We start from the raw sequence: 21,692 nt of genomic DNA, 5'->3' as shown, positions 1-21,692 counted from the left end.
GACTCCTTGCTGAACAGAGAAACGTATTGTTTTCAGCTACACGGGTTTCAGTACTGTGTGGCTTTCCACCTGAGGGATATTTTCCTCTGCAAATACCAGTGGCTTCCAAATTGCCACCTCACAGCAAGGTCGTGGGTTCAATTCCGGGCCTGGGGCCTTTCTGTGTGGCGTTTGCATGTTCTCCCTGTGTCTGCGTGGGTTCTCCGGCTTCCTCCCACAGTCCAAAAATATGCATGTGAGGTCAATTGAACACTCTAAATTGTCCGTAGGTGTGTATGTGAGTGTGACTGGTTGTCTCTGTGTGGCCCCACGATGAACTGGCCACTTGTCCAGTCCATCCTGCCTTCGCCCAAAGACAGCTGGGATAGGCGCCAGCAGACCCCCATGACCCTGAGCTCAGGAAGAAGCAGGTACGGAAAATGAATGAATGATCTTCCAACTTCACTTGTGTCTGCTGTGACGCAATTGGGTCCTAAGCACAGCCGTTTCGTGGTGAGTAGGCAGAGAAAGTAAAAAAATTAGTCTGAGCTTTTATTCTTGTTGTGAAACAGCATTTACATCTCTGTTGGAACCCATGCTTACAGTTATTTCAGCTGAAGTGAAAGACAGCTCCTGTAGCTGACACGATTCCATGAAAACAAATGGGGAATAAAACTAATCAAACTGGACTTCTTTTTCCCCGACATCAGTCAGCAAAATCAACACATCTCTGTGGGACTGATGACACTTACATAACCATCACAACTTTAAAAACTGATGCAAAGGAAAAGGGAAAATAATCTGTTGTCAAACGATGAACCTGTGAACCAAATTAGACACTACTGAAAACAGGAGGGTAAGAAGGCAAAATAAATACAAAAGTTAAAAAAGTGCATCGAGCTGTGTTGTCTGTCAGTTGACTGTCTACTATTGTGATTTAGTGGAAACATTTTTTTGTAGTATGAATGTCTTGTTTCAGCTTTACATGAATAACCATCACAAACACTTGTAAAACAGGTGTCTGTCAGCAAAAATCCAGTAAGAGGTTTTAGACTTAGACAAGAGTGAAATGATTTCTAAATTTTGCCTAAAAAAAAAGAAGAAGGCAGAACAGTTAGAGCTTTCGGACCACATATCTCTCCAGTCATTTGTTGGAATGTGACAATCTAAATATCATCCAAATTCAAAGCAACATTAGATGGGAAATAATTCAATAAAATCAGACTTTAAACGCGAGGAAACATATTAGTGGATGTCTGCTGAGAGGAGCCTCATTGATCCCGCATGGGTCAAATTAGTGACAGGGAGTGTCATAGATGTCACAGATCACAGCGATGCAGGAAGGCCTCCAGAGGAAGGAACTCGCGTTGCAGATCTTCTATTCGAAAGATTTCCAGTTTGTCAAAATTCAGCCCACAACAACACCAGGCCAGAGAGGAGCAAGGATTTTTTTTTTTTAGTCAGTGTAACTCGCCCACATTGATGTGCTCTCTCTCACACACACACACACACACACACACACACACACACACACACACACACACACACACACACACACACACACACACACACACACACACACACACACACACACACACACACACAATAAATATCACATCAACGCATCTACAGTATACAGTATTGACAGCGCAGGGACATAATGATACAGGCAATTACAAACAACAAAACCATCCAAAAAAAACAAAAAACAAAAACTGAATACCATTCAAAAGCCAAATGGTGTGTACTCCTTAGGTTTCGGGGGGATTTTCTTTTTCTACTGCAATGCACCAAATCAGATACCTTTTTTTCTGTCGGCAATGTTACTTACGGGGCAATTCATTTTCATATGTTTTTGGGCGGTTCTAAAGATTTACAGTGTGAACATGGTTTGATCAGTTGGAAAAAAAAAAGTTTTATTTTAAAAAGAAAAAAAAGTGTTTTCAGTTAGACCAAGTCCCTGAAAACAACTCATTTTATTTAGCTAAAGAACAGGTCCACTTGTTGAGGGAAAGCCGTAGTAGCCCAGAGCATGGATCTGCTTAACTTTTTCTATTTTACCCCGACATCACAGCTCATACAAGATATGGGATCCAGTGGGATATTAGAGGGTGGTTAAAGATCAGTTATTATAAATCTGCTTTCACACCATTAGATGCTACTAAATCTTACATACTGGGCCTTTAAAAAAGTCATGATCTATATTTAGGGTATTCATTATTTTTTGGTGTGGTACAATGTTTTGGAGGGTACTCAGGGACATCACTGTCTCAACACATGATGAATGGCTGGCCTGTTTAGAAGTAGGTGTTTGTGTCTTTGAAGAAACTACAAATTTAAAAATAAGAGCACATTAATAAAGTCCATCACTGTTATCTTCTTACAGTGAAGGATTCTCAGAAAATGTCAAATTCTGAACTGCTTAAGAACTGCTTAACTGTGGAAGCCAAATTATGCCCTTGAGCTTGTGATTTTTTACAAAGTGTACAAACATTCACAGGTCACCCTCAACGGTGAGCACCCCATATAATTTAAAACCAGTTAAATCTAAAAATCACTCCACATGTTCGCTTGGTGGTGACTTGCAATATTGCACCTTAAACACCCCCCACCCAATTTCAAGGTATTCTTTATAAATCTCAGGTCAAAATTTAAATGTTTAGAAAAAGTGGAAAACATGACAGTCGATCATTGCAATGACAACTGACACACAAAAAAGAAAACTTTCGGTTTGACGTGACAGAGCTTCTATGAGCCACATGGAGGAGCACAGGAAGAAACCACCCTTTTTGGACAGTGTAAAAAACAAACAACAAAACGCAAAATTGTGTCAGAAATGTGCAAGCTCTTGTTTTCCTGGAAACACTAGTTGCCATTAAGCTGATCAACAAGTAACCACCAGTGTTGTGCGCTCTTTCAGTATTACCTCATTTTAAAGCTGTCCACTGTACATTTAGAGCTTTAGAATGACACCACGAAAAGTCCCAACATGGCTGAATTCAGACATGAACAGTGTGCTTTAAAATTCAAAACTTTCTGGCAAAAAACACCTTCTTGTCTCACCGTGACTTTCCCAAACTGATACTTAGTTGGTTTCCTTCCCCAAAAAACAGGTCCAAAGATAATGAAATGTTGATAAGGCAGATTTCTTTCTCATTATGAAACTTAAAAGAAAAAAGAAAAAAAGATTTCTGCCAGACAATAAAAAATAGACATGAAGCAAAAAAAAGAAAGAAAAAGCAGTAGATTCCAGAGATGGAGGGTATTGCTCAAAATATGTGTCATGTTTCTCTCTTTTTTTTTCTCTAAGTTTTGTGCAAGTTATTTCCACACATTTCCTTCATGATTTCACAAGACTAAGTGACCCGAACGAGGTGGGAATTGTGGATAAAGTTAGAGAAGAAGACAGTGAACCCAAAAAAAGACAACTAGTGAGTGGATCAGGGGTTACTGCCAAATGCAAAGGTTGCGTTTACCTGGAGGAAGAATTTGCAGATGAAAAGTGCTTCAGACGACAACAAACCTTTTTTGGTTGAGCTAATACACGCAGTCATATCTACAGTAGAAACAAGACACTGACGTCCCATCCCTCTGTTCACAGTCACGCAGCCGGCTATTTACATTTTTTTTTTTTTTTTTTAAGTAGTAGTGTTCTTCTTCATTATTCAAGACTAAATGTACACACAAGGCGTCTCATGCCTGGGCTGTCCGTTTTCCTCCAAACCCTTCTCATGTGGTTTTGGGAGGTGGGGAGTAGCAGGAGGAGGAAGAGGGGGTGGGCGGGGAGGGGGGTCAGATCAATAATGTTATTGGGCCAGTGATTAGAGACGAGTAGAAAGTGTTCGCTCGGTGGCATCATGTTTCTGGAAGCTGGCTGATGTCAGACAAGTTGGTGTCGTTGAGGATGACTCGGATTCGGTCCAAGGAGTCTGCCTGTCGTATTCGCTCCAGCTGTACCTGCAAATTTCATTTAAATACAGCTTGAGCAAACAATCTTCTACACTTTCCCTCCCACCACCACTGTAAGATTACCAAAAAAACAAACAAAGAGCAATGATGCTCGGCACGACACAAACTGCTATTATGAGATTTAGCAGCCTCCACGGTTTCGCCTCAGAGGATGCAATCAAGCTCCTGTGTCACCAGAGGATTAGACCATGTCTACAGTGACACATCACAGAGGAACGGAGCCCTCGCACAGCGGCTGGTGTTGGTACAAATGTCAGCCAGCTCCACACGCGGCCTCTGAGCTCAGCCGTCTTTTAAGGACCTGCGGCTGTTGGAGGGATTTATGTCCAACGGATGGAAATTTGCTCCTTTTTTTATTTAATTCTACGTCTGGTAAATGCACTTGATGGCGGGTTACTGTGGCAACGATAACATTAGCCCCATATTCCCAAATTTAACCAAAAGTCTGGAGACTTTAAAAGATCATCGCAATGTCGGGAAAAGAAGCTGAGCGGCTACTGTGATTATGTGTACACACACACACACACACACACACACACACACACACACACACACACACACACACAGTATGTGTATACATATATACTGTATTTGTGTGTATATACACACACAAATACACACACACACGTGTATATATACACATATGTATACATATATATGTATATGTATGTATATAGAGAGATTTATATTTACATATGATACGCAAATTTGCAAATTGAACAACTTTCTTGTGTTGCATAACGTGCTGTGTGCTACACAATGAATCCTCAATGTTTTAAAGCAGCAGCTGTTTTTTTCTTCTTCTTTTTTTCCTTTTTACCTGAAGGGTTTGAGAGAGTTTGACAAAGTCCTTCTGAACCTGCTCGCTGACATCCAGCTCAGTTTGTAGCCGCTGGGCTTTGTCCTTCTCGTCCCGGACCTGACTCTCCAGCGCACTCTGCAGCAAACACACAAGTCTGTCAGAGGAAGCCAATTCATAATAACAAGGGAATCATCAACAGTCCCTGGTTTGGTTCTGGCAGGAAGGTGCGTCTGACCTTTGCTGTGGTGAGCTCTTTGAGCTGCTGCTCCAGGACAATCCTCCGACCCTGCAGACTGTCCAGCTCCTCCGTCTTCTTTGCTGCACTGCTCTGCAGCTAAACACACAATGCAACGTATGTGTATACTCTAGCATTACTGTAGATGTAAAACTTTAGATTCAAGTTCTAAATCTGGAGCAGGCCACATACCTGTTCCTTTTCCGTTTTGATTCGCTCCAGCTCCGTCTTCAGGCTGGAGAAGGACGCTGTGGGAAGCAGATGTGAGCAGAGGATCATTCTTACACCCTGCAGTTACCAGCTTCAAAACAAAAGACAGGAGCTGCTGTGTTTGTTGAGACTGGTGTTGTGCTTGTTTTTTAAAGTTTGGACAATTAGTAGGAAGGTCTTGCTGTGTTTCCTGTAGATTGGCAAGATGTAAAAGTTTCCTGTTTAAACGAACCAAGTGACAGTGCATCAAGTTTAAGTGTAAACACGGTGATAGAAGTAGCTGGAGCTTTGTTTCTTATCGTCTTTTGTTATACACTCACCCTCGTCCTCAGTGAGACTTTTCTAACTCAAGTTTATCTGCTCAGTTTTTGTAGATGTTGTTGTTTTTTTTATTTATTTGCACCTCTGCATTGTTTATTGAAGTTATTAAAGTCATACATAGATGAGTGATGCGAGATTTTTTTCTTCTTTGCCCGAGGGCAGAAACACTGCACCAACATGTTTGGCAATGTGTAGCCCACTGCGAGGAATGCCTACTGAAGCATGGTGGTGTTAGCACGAGGTGATCACAGTTCCAACTTCAACTCGGGTCTGTAGAACTGTAAGCTAATTAAAAACACACGTGAGACCCAAGTTGTGAGTAGAGACACACTCATTGGCCCAACGGTGTTACTCATCGAGGGAATGTACAAACATCCTCCTTTACAGACAGTGATCGTTCTTTCAGTGCACACTGAAGCCTTGTCCACACATACATGCTTACTTTAAAACAAAAAAACAGAAAACATGGCTTTACGGTTTGACCACTGGTCTGCATGCAAACAGATTTTTTGGGGTCACTGAAACCAGGGGTATTGCTGCTTTACCGTTAACAGGGGTTTACCCACTTGTCCTTTTTGTTTGACATCTGTTTTGTGTCCTGTGTGTTTGTTTATGTGACTTTACCGCTTCTAAGCAACGGTTGATACAAGGCAGCTAGAATCAAAACAGATGATGTGTTACATGCGTCCTTATAAATGGACACTTCAAGAGTCGTCGGAAGGCTGCTGTGATGTTGAGTCATTTCTGGAAATGTACAATTTTTGCATTTCCCTTGGCTTCTGAATGGCCAATGCATCCTGATGCCTCAAGGTTATATCGCCATCTCTTGCTCTGGTATTTGATATTGCGTCAAAGTTTTTTTTTTTTTTTTTTAATACACATATATGTGTGGAAAAGCATCACAACAGTTAGCAGTGTAAGTGCATATATCCAAGCTGTTAAAGTGAGATCTGTCAAAGCGTTCCTCATACCTTCAAGGATGTCTGAGTGATCAATGAAGAGGAAAAAAAAACAACACAAAGAAAGAATTTAAGAACAAAACAAAAAAATGACCTTCTAAAAGATGAAAAAAGCGTTCATGACAAGAGGGGAGGAGTGGCGATTCATCAAAATGTATCCAGTCGGTGGATACATTAAACTGGGGATATTTGTTCTCACCGATCTCCTCCTTGCAGCCCTCGATCTCCAGCTGCAGAGTGTCCTCCAGGTTCTCCTTCAGGCACTGCTCCGCCTGGATTTGCTCCTTCAGGAACAGGATCTCCGCCTTCAGCTTCTCCTCCATGTGATCGGCCGACGTCCGCAGTGCCACCAGGTCCTCACGAAACTGTCGCACTGCGTTCTGAAGCTCCTGGCGGACAGTTAAATACAAGACGCACTCGTCAATGTGGGGCGGCCATCATCACCATCAAGAAAAATGAACAAACACCTTTTCCAAAACTGTGCATCTACTTTGTAAATAAGAATATGCAAAGCAACCACTTTCAAACTTTCTTTTGAAAGTGGTTGCGACTTTTTAAAAAAGCGGACTTAAATGTTGTGTGAGCTGCTTGTTTAACGAGAGGATCATCTGCTCTGCTGCTCCGCCTCCGCCACAGCACAGGCCCACTCTGCAGCCAGATTTACACACCAGAGCTGAAATCCGCAAGAGGCCAAAGAGCGACAGGCGCGAGTGTGGGAGGAGGCGGAGTGGGCCCGAGCGGCGAGAGCCGACGCAGCAGAGAGCCAATGTGAGAGGTGGTGGATATTAATCAGAGAACCAGCTCGTACGGACAGAAAACATCTCCAAATGGCTCAGAGACGATGCTGAAGGGGGAGGGAAATGTTGAATCAGAGGATGCGGCTCCTTCTTCACGTACTTGTAGCGTCTCGGGCATCTGGAAATCCTCCTGCTGCTGCAGCTCGAGGTGCAGCCGGTGTTTCCCCTGGAGGCTCTCGTTGTCTCTCTGCAGCCGGCTGAGCTCGTCGGCCACCTGCTCCCTCGACCTCACCAGCACCACCTACGGTCAGTAGGAAAAAGTTGTGCCGTCACGGTGTGTCACCCTGTCCCTGCCATGTAGATAGCGTCACTTTAGCACATGCGAGTGACCCAGTGGCAAGAAGTGTAATTTTAGCGCTGCCCTCAATCCAAACGGTTTCTACACACCTCCTTATTTTTAAACACACAGCGACCGTCAGACTTCAAACCGAGAAGCAATGGAAACAAAACGTATGATTTTTTTTTTCCCCTTGAAGAAGCTTGCTCACAAAGTCGCAGCAAGGGTTGGAAGGCTGCATTCAGACTGCAGGCGAATCCGATTCAAATCAGATTCCTTCTCAAATCCAATTCCAATTTAGGGCTGACTGTCCACACTGTTTCTAGCAAGTGTCCAAATGGAATCTGTTCAGACTGGGCCACATTATTGACTGATTAGGGACTGGTGTTTTCTATTTCTTCTGTCTGCTCCATTACGTTACAGCTCCCCACCTCCAATGGCGCTCTCTGGTCTGGCGCATTGGGTCTTGCGTTGCGTAGAGTAGACATTCAAAACCAATTGGTCATTTGAAACGACCTCCAGGAGGTCGTTTCAATCCGTCTTGCAAAAATCATGTGGTTCAGACTACAAAAGAACCACATGAAATCTGTTCAGACTACAAAAGAGAAATCCGGTTTCAATCTGGATGGGCTAAAAATCAGATTTTGGCTGGCAGTCTGAACGGGGCTGAAGAGTTTCCCTTTCACCGCACGACTTTTCCCCCCCGCAGCTGGTCAACATCTGCTGCAGTTGGCTTCCCTTAAATTTAGTGTCACAGGAAGAGATTGTGCCATCAGAGGAGGTGGTAGGAGGGAGATTAGAGCAAAACAAAACAGAAACATGGGACATGTACACTGGATACAATTCATTTCTGTCAAAGGCAGTCGTCTCTACACTGAGTGTGACTGTGACAGAGCAAGGCATCACAGAGTGGAGCACAGCTGGCGAGAACGAACAGCACAGGGCTGATGGTAAAACATCCTGCTCACCATCTGCTCCTGCGTGCTTCTCTTGGCGTCGCTGAAGGCCTGTTGTAGCGTGCCGAGCAGCGCTTCCGACTCTTGGACTCGCTGTAAGAGCGCTGACACCTAAGAGACGGAGCGAGTGTCAAAAAGAGGAGAAGAGCCCTTTTAACACAGTGACATTTAAACAACTTCTCTTGGGATTTACTGCAGTTTACAAACATACTGATTATAAATATATATAAATATAATATATTATTAACACACACACACACACACACACACACACACACACACACACACACACACACACACACACACACACACACACACACACACACACACACACACACACACACAGATTTAATGACCAAGAGACTAAATATTTAATTAAGATACAAAGGGCTTCCCCTATTTGATCACAAATGAGAATGTGACTCAGCTCACTCCCAGAAGTTTTGAAAATCAAAGGGACTCTCCCCCCAAAAGACCCCCTCCACCCCCAGGGAGAGAGGAGTGGAAGAGCTGAGGACGAGGAGGCAGAACGAGAGGGAAAAGGTACAAACGCTGCATCACTTCATTATTCAAGTTTGTCCCACTTTGATGGCAGCGTGACTTCAACTTATGAAAGAGATCATTATCCCTGATTGTGAGAAATCGCATTTCACAGGCGAATGCAGAGGCCTCTAGAGAATTACCATTTCACATTTTTAACAGAATAAAAAAAGTCATGCATGCATCCACGTGATCCTTGCAAACAAGAAGTTTTAATGGGAAACCAGTCTAATGAATTGTTAGAATTTAAATGAGTTCATGCTACCTTTGTCACCACATCCACAATGTGAGACACTGTGACTCAAGGGGTAAAAAAAAATTAACACATGAATGTGCTTTGAAGTTTCCACCTTTGCAGCCGTCTCTTCATTTCCAGCTTTCATCGACTCTTCCAGACTTTGCTTCTCTGTCATCGTCCTCTCCAGCTGATCGTTGGCCTGCCGCAGCATCACCTGCAGTTTCTTCACCTTTGAAGAAAGCCAATAATTAATATTAGAAACAAAAACAAACAAAACGCGCTTGTTTGTGGGCATTCTAGTCATCAACGCAGCGGCGAACCTGATCTCGCGTCTCAGCTTCCTGTCCCTGGATGGCCTGCAGCTGTTTCTCATAGTTGGAGCACATGTCGCAGCGCCGACCGAGCTTCCTGCCAGCGTTCTTCACCTGGCGGCCGACACAGAGAGCCAAAAGCACATTTTATGATAATACGTAACACCATTCAACACAGCTTCAACACGAAGATGCAAGACGTTTTTTTTTTAAAATTTGTTATCTAATTATTAAAACATAAGAAAAGGCAAAAGTGGAAACAAATATCTTATCGATGCACCTGACACCAGACATTTTTCAAGAATGTGCATAAAACAATTTGCTGAAACAAAAACACCTGATGCAATGCATGTATGTATGTATGGATGTACGTATAAACTGTTGCAGCACCTCCTGCTGGAGCAAGTTCCACTCGCTGTCACTGACCAGCCGGTAGCCCGCCGGCGGCAGGAAGGCGGTGTCGGGGGCGTGCGAGATGCTGGACAGCAGCGACGCCGTCTCTTCCTGCTCGGGCGTCATGGCCTTGATGGCCTTCTCCTGGTCCTTGGTCAGCAGAAAGTGGCTGGCCGTTAGCTTGATGGAGCTGATGGATGAGGTCTCGCCGAAACTGCTGTCCGCACCCACGCAGTCGGCCCCAACCAGGGGCCCGAAGTCGGACTCGTCCAGGTGGCTGGCGGACTTGGCCTTGTGGTTGTAGCCGCCGAGTCCCTGCTGGACGGAGAGCGAGGAGCCGAGGCTGTCGGTGGACTGGACCCTCCGCAGGTTCTCCTTGTAAGGGTCAAGAGGGCCTCCGGCCACCACCTCTGTGTCTAAAGAGTGCAAGGAGCCATGGGAGCTGTGATTGGCGAGGCGCTGAAAGGATAAAAAAAAAAAATACAATAAAAAAAAAACCTCAAACAACAGCAATTTTTGTTGTCTAATTCATTGAAAAACTTCCTATCATTCCATAATCACTGGAAACCTTTAGAATTTAAAAGAAAAATAATATTTTAGCATACATTTTACTCGCTCCCTCTGTGTGTGTGTGTGTGTCTGTATATGCAAATATAAAAAATTCATGGAATTGTCCCTTCAACGAATCAAATGAATCAAATGCCTAATTTCCACATCACTTCTTTGTATCTACCTTGGTTTAAGAAAACACAAATGCTGGTAAAATAATTGAAAAAAACAACAACAAAACACCTCTGCAAGAAATCTATGCTGCTGTCGAGAAAGCATGATGTCATTTTTGACCGTTCACATCAGTGTCGGTTTACAAAAAAACACACAGGACCAAACTGCAGCCATGCCGCCTGCCGAAGGAGCTCAGTTTTCAGAACAAATTACAAAAAGGGGAAATACAATCCGAGCCCGCCGGGGGATGGATCATTTTACATGACGCTCATACCTCCTCGACGCTCAGCCCAAGGATTAAATCGTCCAGCGGCTCCGTGTTGTCTCCTGCATCCTCCTCTTGCAGCTCCTTCACTTGGCTGAGACGCTCCTGTTCATCTTCCTCCTGCACAGACAGCAAAGAGAGAAGAAAAGAAGTTCCAGTATTTATCACCATTGATAATTGGAATACAATGGACACCGTTTTCCCCCTTTAAGATATCTTTATTGAAATCTATGCAATATATACAACACTTAATAATACATGTTGACTTTGCTGAAGACTTTGCAAACCTGGTCCTTCTTCTTCATCTCCTCCACCTGGCGGAGCTGCTCCGACGACAGCACGCTCTCGATCCTCTGCATGTCCCTCATGAGGAGCCGCTGCGACTCCAGGAACTGATCGTTGGCTCGCTGCCACGTGTGCTTCAGCTGGTTGTGCTGTTGCCGCTCCAACTCCAGCTTGTGACACACTGAAAGAAAAAAAAAAAACAAGGTGGCTCGTTAGCGCACACACACAAAAACTCTTGGTGACCAAACCGTTGGTGAACACTGACAAAGCCCACTGGTGGCTCTCAAAATGCACTAATGTAAAGCACAAAGTGAGACTAAAATTATCCAGAGCACCTTGCAGTCTAACATCTCCTCACAGCTGTCAGGTTTCTGCTTTACACTTACGACTTGTCCAATTTCTAAACATATGTGAAGACTATGACATCATCATGGATGGACAAAGTCTCTCCACTTCAGCTTACTGCACCAGTAAACAACAACATTAATTGGATGGATACTTAAATTTCTCCAAAGTGACTTTTTATCCTGTCAGATATTGGCGGTCAGTGTTAATGTTGTGTAAAAATAAAAAACGTTCTTCAACCTCTGCTCACCAAAAACTAAATTGGTTCAAGGAATTCAGTCAGCCGTGTTCAAAAAGATGAGAAAAAAAAACTTTACCAGAAGATAACGGCTTTATAGATGTTAAATAAAAAAGGGTATACCATCATGCAGCTCTTTACGAAGTTTCTCAGCATCTTCCTGCAGGACAGACTTTTGCGTGTTCAACACGGCCACATACATCTCCAAATCAGTGCGGCATGACTTCTCTGCCTCCAGAACGTGATTGAGCTCTTTAACCTGCAAAGAAATGGATGCAATTCGAATCTGATAAGCATTAAAACTGTATTGAATAATCAAACAATAAGGCTAAAAATATTTTTGCACAAAAAGCAACAAAACAACTAAGTCTTGTTGTCAGTTGGCGCCACCCTAGTGGCTCACCTTGGAAGCCTCCAGTTCCTTTACTCGCTCCTCAGCAGTCGCCAGCTTGGACTTGAGAGCCGCAATCTCCTTCTCCATGGGCATGACCACCGACCGCAGTTTTTCTGCATCTTCTTGTGCCTTTAGATTTTTGAAAGCCCTCATTAAAAATTCACTTCTACTTATCGCCGCAAAAGATTAAGCGGTTAAATGGTGCTGAAAAATGCATTCTTTGCATATTTAACAGGAAATTTAATAAGTGCGACTCTTTTAATAGTTCTTGCACACAAAAAAATAATCATTTCCCAACCTTCTTCATCTCGTTCTCCAGGTTCTCCTCTTCTTGGCCTTCAGTGAGGCGCCGCCGCAGCTCCCCCAGTTCCCTCTCCACTGCCTCGCGGTACTGGTTCCATTGGGCTCGCTCCTGTTCCAAACGCTGGCGGTACTGGACCTCATACTCGCACACCGTTTCTTTTGGGAGACACGTGGTGAACAAAGGATATAACAAAATAAACAAACACGTCTTGTTTGTCAACACACATTTTCAGTTTTAAAATACAGATAACGCTGAGTGAGTTATTGTTGTTGATGTGTTTATCGTTTACTTTGCCATTACCTTTCATGATGGCCTGCAGCGAGGCCACCTCCTCCTGCCACTGACTCCGGACCTGGTCGATGGCTTCCTGCTTGGTGTTCTCCGATACCGTGGCGACTGCTTTGATGGTCTCGTTCTCAGAGTGGGCCTGAACCAGCTGCTCCTGGACAGAACTGAGCTCCTCCTTGGCGCCATCCAGCGCCACTTTCTGGCGCTTCAGCTCCTCTGTGGAGGCGGTGAGGCAGGCCAGACATGGCGAGGATGGTCAGAGGGAGGCAAAGGGGAAAAATAACAGTAACATTAGATTTTTTACAACCTCAAATTTATTATATTTTTCCACTGGAATACAAGAAAAAAACAAGGTGCTAATCTTTTTACAAGAGAATAGAGATTTGTCACAAACGCAGAACCACACGGATGAAAATTATACCCATAAGCTCTCAAACATACAGGCGCCAACATAAATAAATGAAACTAAAAATAAATTCATTAATAAATAGATAAGAAGAAGAAGAAAGACAAGAACGCAGCATGTGCAAACATGCTGCATATTAACCGCCAAACTGATGTGACCGTGGTCTCCTACCTTCCTTGGACAGGTACAGCTCTTTGAACTTTGCTCTCTTCTGGTTGAACTCGGCCTCCAGCTGCTGCTTCAGTCGGATGAACTCGTTCCGCTCCTGCTCCAAAGCGGCAACGCGTTGCTGAAGCACTTCTGGTGGACAACAACAATAATAATAATACACAGGTTAATTACCAAATGATTAAATCTTTTTTTTAAAGTTCAAATTAAATGACAGGAACATGGATAGGCTCCAGCAGACCCCCGTGACCCTGAGTGTCATGAATGTCAACTCAATGTCCATTCAATAGAAATACTCTGGTTGTGATACTGTATCAATAATTCAATGCTTCAAACAAAATAAAAAATATAACCGATGAAGGTTGAAGTCATAGAATTCCCCAACATCCAAACCTTCAGTGATCCTACCTACTTCCTTATTTATCTTAACACTGAGTAGACAGACAATGTTGTCCTCCACCACAGACAGACGCGTGGAAACATTTACTCCAAGCTGCAGTGGAATCATGTGACGGCTGAGCAAACTCCACAGCAGAAATTCCATCTGCACACAAGCTTAATATCAATTCACATGAGCTCCTGTTCGCTTGCTGCACGCGGCGTGTGTGAAAAGACCTTTTGCACCATTGCAAGTACCCTCAGACCTCATAAATGACTGCATGTGTGTGACTGTGCAGTGTTTTTTTTTTATTTTTATTAAAAATACAAATTAAATATTAATCAAATGCTGCACTCACAACAAGTCTGTTAAACAAAAACTGAATGTTCCCAACAATTCCAGTGAAGCTACAGTGCAATGTGTTTTCAGGGGACATATGTGGAAAAGCTTCATAGATATCCCTGGTAGGAAATGTATTAATACAGATTTCACAAGATGTTTTTTTTGGTGTAAAGCAAACATGTTTCTGTGTGTTTTGACCAGTAAAATATGTTTGCTTCACCTGTGAAATTGGAGGGTAAACCGTAAACATTGTTAATTTATCCAACTGTCAGCAGTTTGAAAAACATGACAAGTCTTACAATAACCTTACATTGCATTGGACTAGTGGTCAGTCAAGATGGCCTTTTTAAATGTCAATGTCGATGTAAACATCTATAGAGTAGGTCAGATGCCGGCCAATATCATTTTGTTTTGCTTTGGATTTTCTGAATTTGAACTGAATTTAAATAAAACTTGTGTGTGGTGTTCCCTGCCGTTGCCCAAAGGCAGCTTGGGTGGGCTCCAGTACGCACCCATGACTTCAGGAGAAGCCGTTGATAAAGTCAACAGTGTGATTGGTACAAACAACTGGGCTTGTGGGTTTTAATGTGAATGAAGAAACCACACTATGCTGTAGTTTTCCGTCACTGCCTCTAGCTGCAACTGCACAAGGAAAATGGGGTCTTATAACAGAAAAGGGGATGCATGCAAGGTAAAGTTAGTAGAGGACTCGGTCTGATTTTTGTGAAGGATAATTACGCTCCAAACAGTGTGTCATGATGCCATGCAGGCTCCAGACACCAAACATCATTTCATGTTGGGATTGATGACTAATTGCTGGCAGAGATGGGCGTGTCTGTATTGCAAAGTGGAGTTATACTGACATTAGCCACAGCTTGCAAGCCAGCTACAAGGCTCTATGCATGACCCCGGGATGGCCCCCGGACCTCTGCTTGGGAACCGAGTGAGGGAGAGCCCTGCTAGAGGAGCAACCTCCCGGTCCAACCCCCGTTCTGAGGAGCAATACATGGCATATTGTGATGAGCTGATAAGATCCATAACGTGATGCACGTTACAAAACTGACAAGGTTGGGCAGGCCGATGCCGACCTTTCCATCAGAGTCCAACTAGCCCAAGCTAGGTGCTAAGCAGTAGTGCGACTTATGGATCAGGCAGAAAACATTCGCTTCCATGAATGCATAAGACACTTCTTCCTGTGACTTACATAACACTTTAACAGCTTCAAGAATGGCCTATATCCCATATCGGTGTTCATAAATGCACTAAAAGAGCAGCGCTGGACATCCAAAATAAGACAGTGACAGCCAGTGACACGTCGCCCTGATGATGCTAAGCTAACTAATGTTGTCTAGGATGCAGAGGCCGCTGGCTTCCGTTCTCCCGCACCGGGACGCTTCCCCCAAAAAAGCAGAAAAAGAGAAGGGATTTACCGTCATGTTGGGATGACAGCGGGGGTCCCGAGGTCTCCTCGGCCATGGTTTCCTGAGTGGGAGACGGAGGCAGCGAGCAGGAAGGTGGGATAAGCTCTAGCAGCGTCCAAGAAAACAAGCTAACATCACTCCAGCGTAAAGATCACGAGGGACGGAACAGCACATCTTCCGCTTGATTTTTCAAAATAAAATTGTCGACGCGACCGATTGCTGGCGTCTGCCGTGGCTTAAAACTACGGTAAGAAGCGCAGACAGTTATAGCGGTATTTAGAGGGGATAAAATGCAGGAGTCAATCATACCGTTCACATAGTAAGTATTGATTGCTTTCCCATTTATTGGCCAAATCTTGTGAGAGACCTAGTTCCTGTTGCTAAATTCAGTTACTTTGATTGATCACCGTGGATCTTTTTTCTCTCGAAATTAAAGTAAGCTGTTTTTCCAGGAAAATAAAAGTTATGAAGTTTATTAAAGAAATAAAAAATATTTGTTTAAAAAATGCATTTAAACATTTGTTGCAAATCCACGAAGGCTACAGTAGTGTTAAAATCAAATTAATGAAATGACCGTTTAGGTCAAATGAAAACAAAAAGAGACTTGGAAATAAATGTTCCAAGTTATTGCTTGGCACAAGCTTCCATATGACTTAACACTGACAGATGAGAAAAGAAACTATGTGTCATCCCATCTTTTAACTTCACATACAGGAACTCATTTTCTGGTCATGAATATACCACAAAGCATGTTTCATGACTGCCCACACAGAGACACTCCTCGCACCACAGAAACGTTCAACACACACACACACACACACACACACACACACACACACACACACACACACACACACACACACACACACACACACACACAGCTACGAGCAGTGGAGTGTGAGACAGAGGAAGGGGAGGTAATTAAATGTTTGCAGCCTTATTTTAAAGCTTCTTTGGTTATTCTCTGAAAGTTGTAAGCTGTCATGCAAATTCAAGACATGACTGTTGAAACATTTGGTCTTGCATTTGTATCACCCATTTACTGAGGGTGTGATCTCAGCAGTGTGGCAGCCAGCAGATTTTCAGCAGAGGTAAGGTCTTTGCATATCTGGACAGCAGAGGTATGAATGATAAACTAGTGCAGAGTTACATTTCATTTGTTGTCTTTATTTTATTGTAGAAATTGCTTGAACTACACACTGAACCCAACTTTGAGAACTGGCTAACATACATTAAAGAAAAGCAACTACACTGCATAATTCTTTAAATACTTATTTATATGAAAATATAATATCCAGTGGGAATATTCAATATAAGATGTTTGTCATTTTCTTTTAGAAAAAGTCAGGAAGCTACTGCACACAGAGGATGTGAGGCTTACAGATAAGCCAAAATAGCATTTTCTTCCCTCCGTTAATAGAGATAACAACACTTAAATTAGGACTTTGTTGAGGCAAAAACAATTTAAAAATGCCTTACACAAGTGAATGCCATACATTTTTTCAGTCTTTTTTTCTAGCATAAGTAAAACTTACACCCACTTGAACTCATGAGAAGTACTGAGAATGATGGCGTGAGTGCTAAAAACAAACCCCGAACACCCAGTCAAATTTTGCAAAAAGGGGAAGTGGTAGGTTGTCTTCTTTCCGATTCGCTTTGCCAGATGCTGAAAAGCAGCAGCTATGGTGGACTTGTACAGCCTTTAGCGTGATCACACTGTTTTTTGCTTAAACCTACAGCGTCGTCAGACCAGAGGGCCCATGGATGCTGTACGAAAATACCTGTGGCTGTGGGTGATCGTTGCGATTATCTTTTCATCAGCGATTATCAGTCTCATCTTTCTTCTCATTTCCAAGTGCATATCAAGAAGAGGTAGGTCATATCAGACATACTGATCATATTATAAACTTTGAAAATGTTTTAGATATGATATGTAGAGATTTTAGTTTAACTAATACTTAATCATCTTTGTTGTACAAATTAACACTGAGGGGGAAATAAGAGGGAAAAAATCCACACATTTTCCTTTAAAAACAAACTATCCTGTATAATGTTGTTTAGCGGGTCATGTGCTGTCACTGTGCTTGTACTCCAAGTAAAGTCTCCTTAGATCATTTTAAAGAAAAGTTTAAGTTTATTTTTGGCCTTTTGTGTTTATAAGATATTTTATGTGAATTTACTGTCACAAGAAGTGAACAGAAGGAATTTGTTTTGTTTTTTGAATCTGTAACTGCCCGTTTCAATGAGCAGAAAAAAACAGGTTCTGAAATTAATAAATAGCTAATCAGAAAAAGAAAGAGAAACTTAACTGTTGTTCAATGCTGCTCACTGGCCCTCAGTTTCCAGTAAAAGGCTGATATCCTGAGGAACTGAAACATATGTATATGATCATTAATTTTGTTTTAGTGAAAGGTCGTAGTGCATGTAAGCAATACATGTTTACATTGCCTATGTTCTGGCTTTACTGAAGATTATTCTAAATACTTTTTTTATTTACTTTTTTTGTAGCCACAAGAAAACACAGACTCTCTCAACTCCAAAAAGGATCCGACTTTAATGTCATGTAACGTATCAATCAGTTTAGTTCTTCAATTCAATAACTGCAGATGACATATTTAACTCCTGACAAGTGAGCATGCAGTGAAACATTTATCTTCACAGAAGCAACAAATATCTGTCAAGACTAGATGAAGAAACTCCGCCTTTACCTCCTCGGACACAGATTCTCTTAAAAGGCGAGTATCCAGGCCATGGCATGAAATTGATGTGTTGACAAAAAGTCATTGGTGTCAAGTCACTCGAGTTTGAGACTCAATTAAAGACGACGAAAAAGGAAGAAGTCCTCCGTCGCTACACGACGATGTACACCAGTAACGAGAAGCCGGGACCACCGGTCCGGTTGACAAACATCGTAAAGTAAAAATAAAAATGTTACGCAACAATGATGTCAATAATCCATAAAAAAGTCTTAAACTAAGACAATAAAATGGTTTCGTAATATTTATATCTTTATTAACTAAGAAAATACTTCCATTTGTAGCTTGCTTTTACATCGCCATCTTTTTCGAAGATGTCTTGGCGAAAATACACAATGTCTTCTGGGTAGCCCTTACTCCCAAGGGTGGTGCCGGAGAATCTCAATATTGAGGGCGATACAGCCCTTAAACTTGTCCCTCAACTTGACGTTCTCAGAATCGGGACAGCACTTGCACTTCGCGGGAGCACGCATTTTTGAGATTGAGGGTTGAGATTGAGGGTTAAGGGAGGAATTGGAATTCACCCTTAAAGTCACAAAAATAAAAAATGTCCACCTGAAATTTTGTTTCAGAGGCTAAAAGCTTCGGAAACCTTGCTGAGGCCATTGACCAGGATCAAGTATCGCATGACTACGAACAAGAAACGCACGACTACGAACAAGATGGAAACGACTATGAAGAAATACCCGACAGCAAGGAAGAAACGCATGACTACGAGGAGGAGACGCACGATTACGAGGAGGAGACGCACGATTACGAGGTGGAGACGCACGATTACGAGGAGGAGACGCACGATTACGAGGAAGAGACGCCCGACTGCGAGCAAGACGTCCACGACTACGAGGAGAGCATCCCAGATTATGTGGAGGTAGAAGAGGAGCAGATACTGCCCCCTCCTCCACTACCAACCATGTGTCCAGATCTGGCAGAGGACAATACCTCCACAGAGGACTACGATGACATTGGAGGTGAAGACGAAATCCAGTCCGAGGAGGACTATGATGACGTGGAATAAGATCATTAGATAGTGGAGGTAGAAGGAGGTTTTTCTAAAAGACACTTTTGGCTGTTTTTTTTGTGTGCACTGCAGTAGGTTTGGACTTTATAGAATGGAACATTTAAGATTAAGTTATGGCCTTTTCATGTGCACCAATTGAAATGCACCAAAAGACTGGGCAGTGGAAGTGGAAATTTGCAAAAATATCAAAAAGCTAGATCACAGAAAAATGATTTCTTCTCACACAACATACTAATAATCAATCCTATTAATCAATCCTATTTTTCAGATGTTACATAAACACTCACGTTCATGTCAACCCGCACCTGCTTGAACAACAATATCAACAGATCCAAAATGTGTGACAGTAATCTTTCCAGTTGAAGTAAACCTCTCAAATTGTTGTTAAATCGACAACCAAGCTTTGTAATTATTAGTGCATTTGTGTGTTTGTATAACAAAGATGGAGCAACAGGCAGGAGGAGGTGACTGACCTCAGAAAGAAGGTGGAAGCCGCCATGGTTTCATTGAAATCAGTCATTTGCATTGCATTTTACAGCACATTTTGTTTATCAGTAGCAAATCAATCATTTTAGTTACATGTCAGTGTCTGTCCATATCACAAAATAAATCTGTTGATGGTGAAGTTCCACTGCTATTAAGAATAATTACCTATTTGTGGATGGCAGGTGCCTTCCTTGTATCTTATTTACCTTTATAGTTACTCTGGTGTGGAAAATACAGCATAGGAAACTGTTAAAACTATTAACCTGATGTCAAGCCGTGTTCAAGTTTTTAAGATAAAAAAAACATTGTTCTGATCCTTGTCTTTGCTATTTTAGATCCTTATTTATTCAGCTTTCTCTGAGTTTTTGCAGTTATTTGTGTTTAATATGAATAACAGCTAAAACTCTGCTTTTGTGTCTTTTCCATTAATGGTAGCTCCAAAAATGACAAAAGAAATATGCACCCTGTCGCCCTGACTTGTGCCTTCACCACAGAATCCCCAAAACTGGTCCCAAAGCCACAAAAATGAGTCACACACACACACACACACACACACATGCACACACGCACACACGCATGCACACACACACACACACACACACACACACACACACACACACACACACACACACACACACACACCCCTACGGAACATTTAGTCACTTTACTTTTCTTGTTCCGCTCTGACTAGTAACCAACAAATTTCCTCCATCCATGCAAAAGAATAAGCGCCTTGTCCACTAAAACCAGGCTTTGCTGCATCCTTTCCACTGTTTGGCATCAGCAGCAGTCTACAGACAGCAGCAGCGGTGGCAATGCGGTTCTGCTACGTTAACCATATGCAAGAAACCAAACCCCGCTTCATTTCCTGACTGAAAAAAAAAGTAAAAACTGAAGTCAGAGGCTGCTATGTTCAAACTGGTCGAGCTTCTAATAGCGCTAAACTACAATACGAAAATGCATATCTGCACAAAATGTTTGAAATGTACAAAGGAAAATACATCCAGCAAGTCTTAACTTTTTGTTGTTGTTGCATATTTACGTGTTCTTTCTCCTGCCTGGCTGGATGTTTGTCAAGACCTGGTTTTAACCCAACATTTATGCTTTGCGACTTTTAACAGCAAATGGGGCACAACACCTCCCACCACCCCCCCAACAGCCACCCTCCAAAAGAATATTCTGTTCACAAGAAACTCCCTGAACCAATAGTTTGGTGACCTAGATCCATCTAATAATCCCTCAGGCTGACCACATAATAAAAATATTGCCGGGCTCACTTTACTTTGTCCTGAGATGTTGGGTGCTGGGACACTGCCACTGTTTGGGGGTTCGATGAAATGATCGCACAATAGCTCTCCAAAGAGTGAAAACATGCCAAACATGCTGAAAAAGAAAAATGAAGTCTCTCAGGTTACAAAACAAGCCAAACATTTGAAGGTCATGGAGGAGAAAGAAAGGGAAAACAAAATGTCAACACAGTTATGAATCATTTTACCCACCAAGCTATAATTAGCTGCTATTCTCACACTATATAACTGCCCAAGAAATACTAAACTATAAATTCCTATTTTTCCGCAACACTTAAGCATGAAATAGGAATCAATCATCCAAGTTATGGGCAATAGTATATCGTAATCACAATATTGTCCAATATATTCATTTTTTTTATCCCTCTTTTTAAAAAGAAAAAGAATGAACAGTAGCAAAAGATTGACTTTTGCCAATCTTCTAATTCGCTTTACATTCAAAGGTTTTGGACAAATAACAAGAATGGTAATAGAACTAGAAGAACTACTAGTAGTAGTTACTGATAACAAAAATATCCTTGACGGGAAAGTGCAAAATGTGTAATAATAGATATAGATATAATATATAAATATAAATATA

At 42.3% G+C, this 21,692-nt stretch overlaps 2 protein-coding genes across 3 annotated transcripts; one reads left to right on the top strand and one right to left on the bottom strand.

The window, feature by feature from the left end:
* Positions 1–518: 518 nt before the first annotated feature.
* rabep1 (rabaptin, RAB GTPase binding effector protein 1) lies at positions 519–15,726 on the bottom strand. Of its 2 annotated transcripts, XM_076031940.1 has the most exons (18): positions 15,555–15,723; positions 13,407–13,535; positions 12,842–13,045; positions 12,536–12,696; positions 12,247–12,366; positions 11,967–12,102; positions 11,263–11,441; positions 10,985–11,095; positions 9,985–10,446; positions 9,604–9,708; positions 9,396–9,512; positions 8,518–8,616; positions 7,373–7,513; positions 6,675–6,864; positions 5,178–5,233; positions 4,986–5,084; positions 4,769–4,885; positions 519–3,936 (listed from the first exon to the last, which is right to left on the bottom strand). In XM_076031940.1, the coding sequence occupies exons 1-18, from the start codon at positions 15,598–15,600 to the stop codon at positions 3,835–3,837; spliced, it is 2,574 nt and encodes an 857-aa protein (XP_075888055.1). In that variant the 5' UTR covers positions 15,601–15,723; the 3' UTR covers positions 519–3,834. The 2 variants fall into 2 exon arrangements, 1 of the variants encoding a protein (XP_075888055.1); XR_012927352.1 differs by lacking the exons at positions 519–3,936; positions 4,769–4,885; positions 4,986–5,084 and adding an exon at positions 5,733–6,499 and having other exon boundaries at positions 5,190–5,233; positions 15,555–15,726.
* A 47-nt stretch (positions 15,727–15,773) lies between these two features.
* On the top strand, positions 15,774–21,086 carry scimp (SLP adaptor and CSK interacting membrane protein). The gene is made up of 5 exons (XM_076031943.1): positions 15,774–15,792; positions 17,285–17,417; positions 18,054–18,108; positions 18,207–18,280; positions 18,874–21,086. The coding sequence occupies exons 2-5, from the start codon at positions 17,306–17,308 to the stop codon at positions 19,314–19,316; spliced, it is 684 nt and encodes a 227-aa protein (XP_075888058.1). The 5' UTR covers positions 15,774–15,792; positions 17,285–17,305; the 3' UTR covers positions 19,317–21,086.
* The last annotated feature ends 606 nt before the right edge of the window (positions 21,087–21,692 follow it).

This window comes from Nelusetta ayraudi, unplaced genomic scaffold, assembly GCF_046127955.1.
Source record: "Nelusetta ayraudi isolate G7.1 ecotype Tasmania unplaced genomic scaffold, CSIRO-AGI_Nayr_v1 ptg000033l, whole genome shotgun sequence".
NCBI classification, from domain to species: domain Eukaryota; kingdom Metazoa; phylum Chordata; class Actinopteri; order Tetraodontiformes; family Monacanthidae; genus Nelusetta; species Nelusetta ayraudi.
This window is presented reverse-complemented; position numbering and strand designations above follow the sequence as displayed.

What these genes read in the sequence shown, in the direction of transcription:
- rabep1 (XM_076031940.1), bottom strand. Translation starts at nt 15,600, where the DNA reads ATGGCCGAGGAGACCTCGGGACCCCCGCTGTCATCCCAACATGACG. An exon ending in GCTGCAGGCCATCATGAAAG is followed by an intron (nt 12,697 to 12,841) that starts GTAATGGCAAAG and finishes GTCTCCCAAAAG; the next exon opens with AAACGGTGTGCGAGTATGAG. An exon ending in AACTCTCTCAAACCCTTCAG is followed by an intron (nt 3,937 to 4,768) that starts GTAAAAAGGAAA and finishes TGAAATTTGCAG; the next exon opens with GTACAGCTGGAGCGAATACG.
- scimp (XM_076031943.1), top strand. Translation starts at nt 17,306, where the DNA reads ATGGATGCTGTACGAAAATACCTGTGGCTGTGGGTGATCGTTGCGATT. An exon ending in CAAGTGCATATCAAGAAGAG is followed by an intron (nt 17,418 to 18,053) that starts GTAGGTCATATC and finishes CTTTTTTTGTAG; the next exon opens with CCACAAGAAAACACAGACTC. An exon ending in GGATCCGACTTTAATGTCAT is followed by an intron (nt 18,109 to 18,206) that starts GTAACGTATCAA and finishes TTATCTTCACAG; the next exon opens with AAGCAACAAATATCTGTCAA.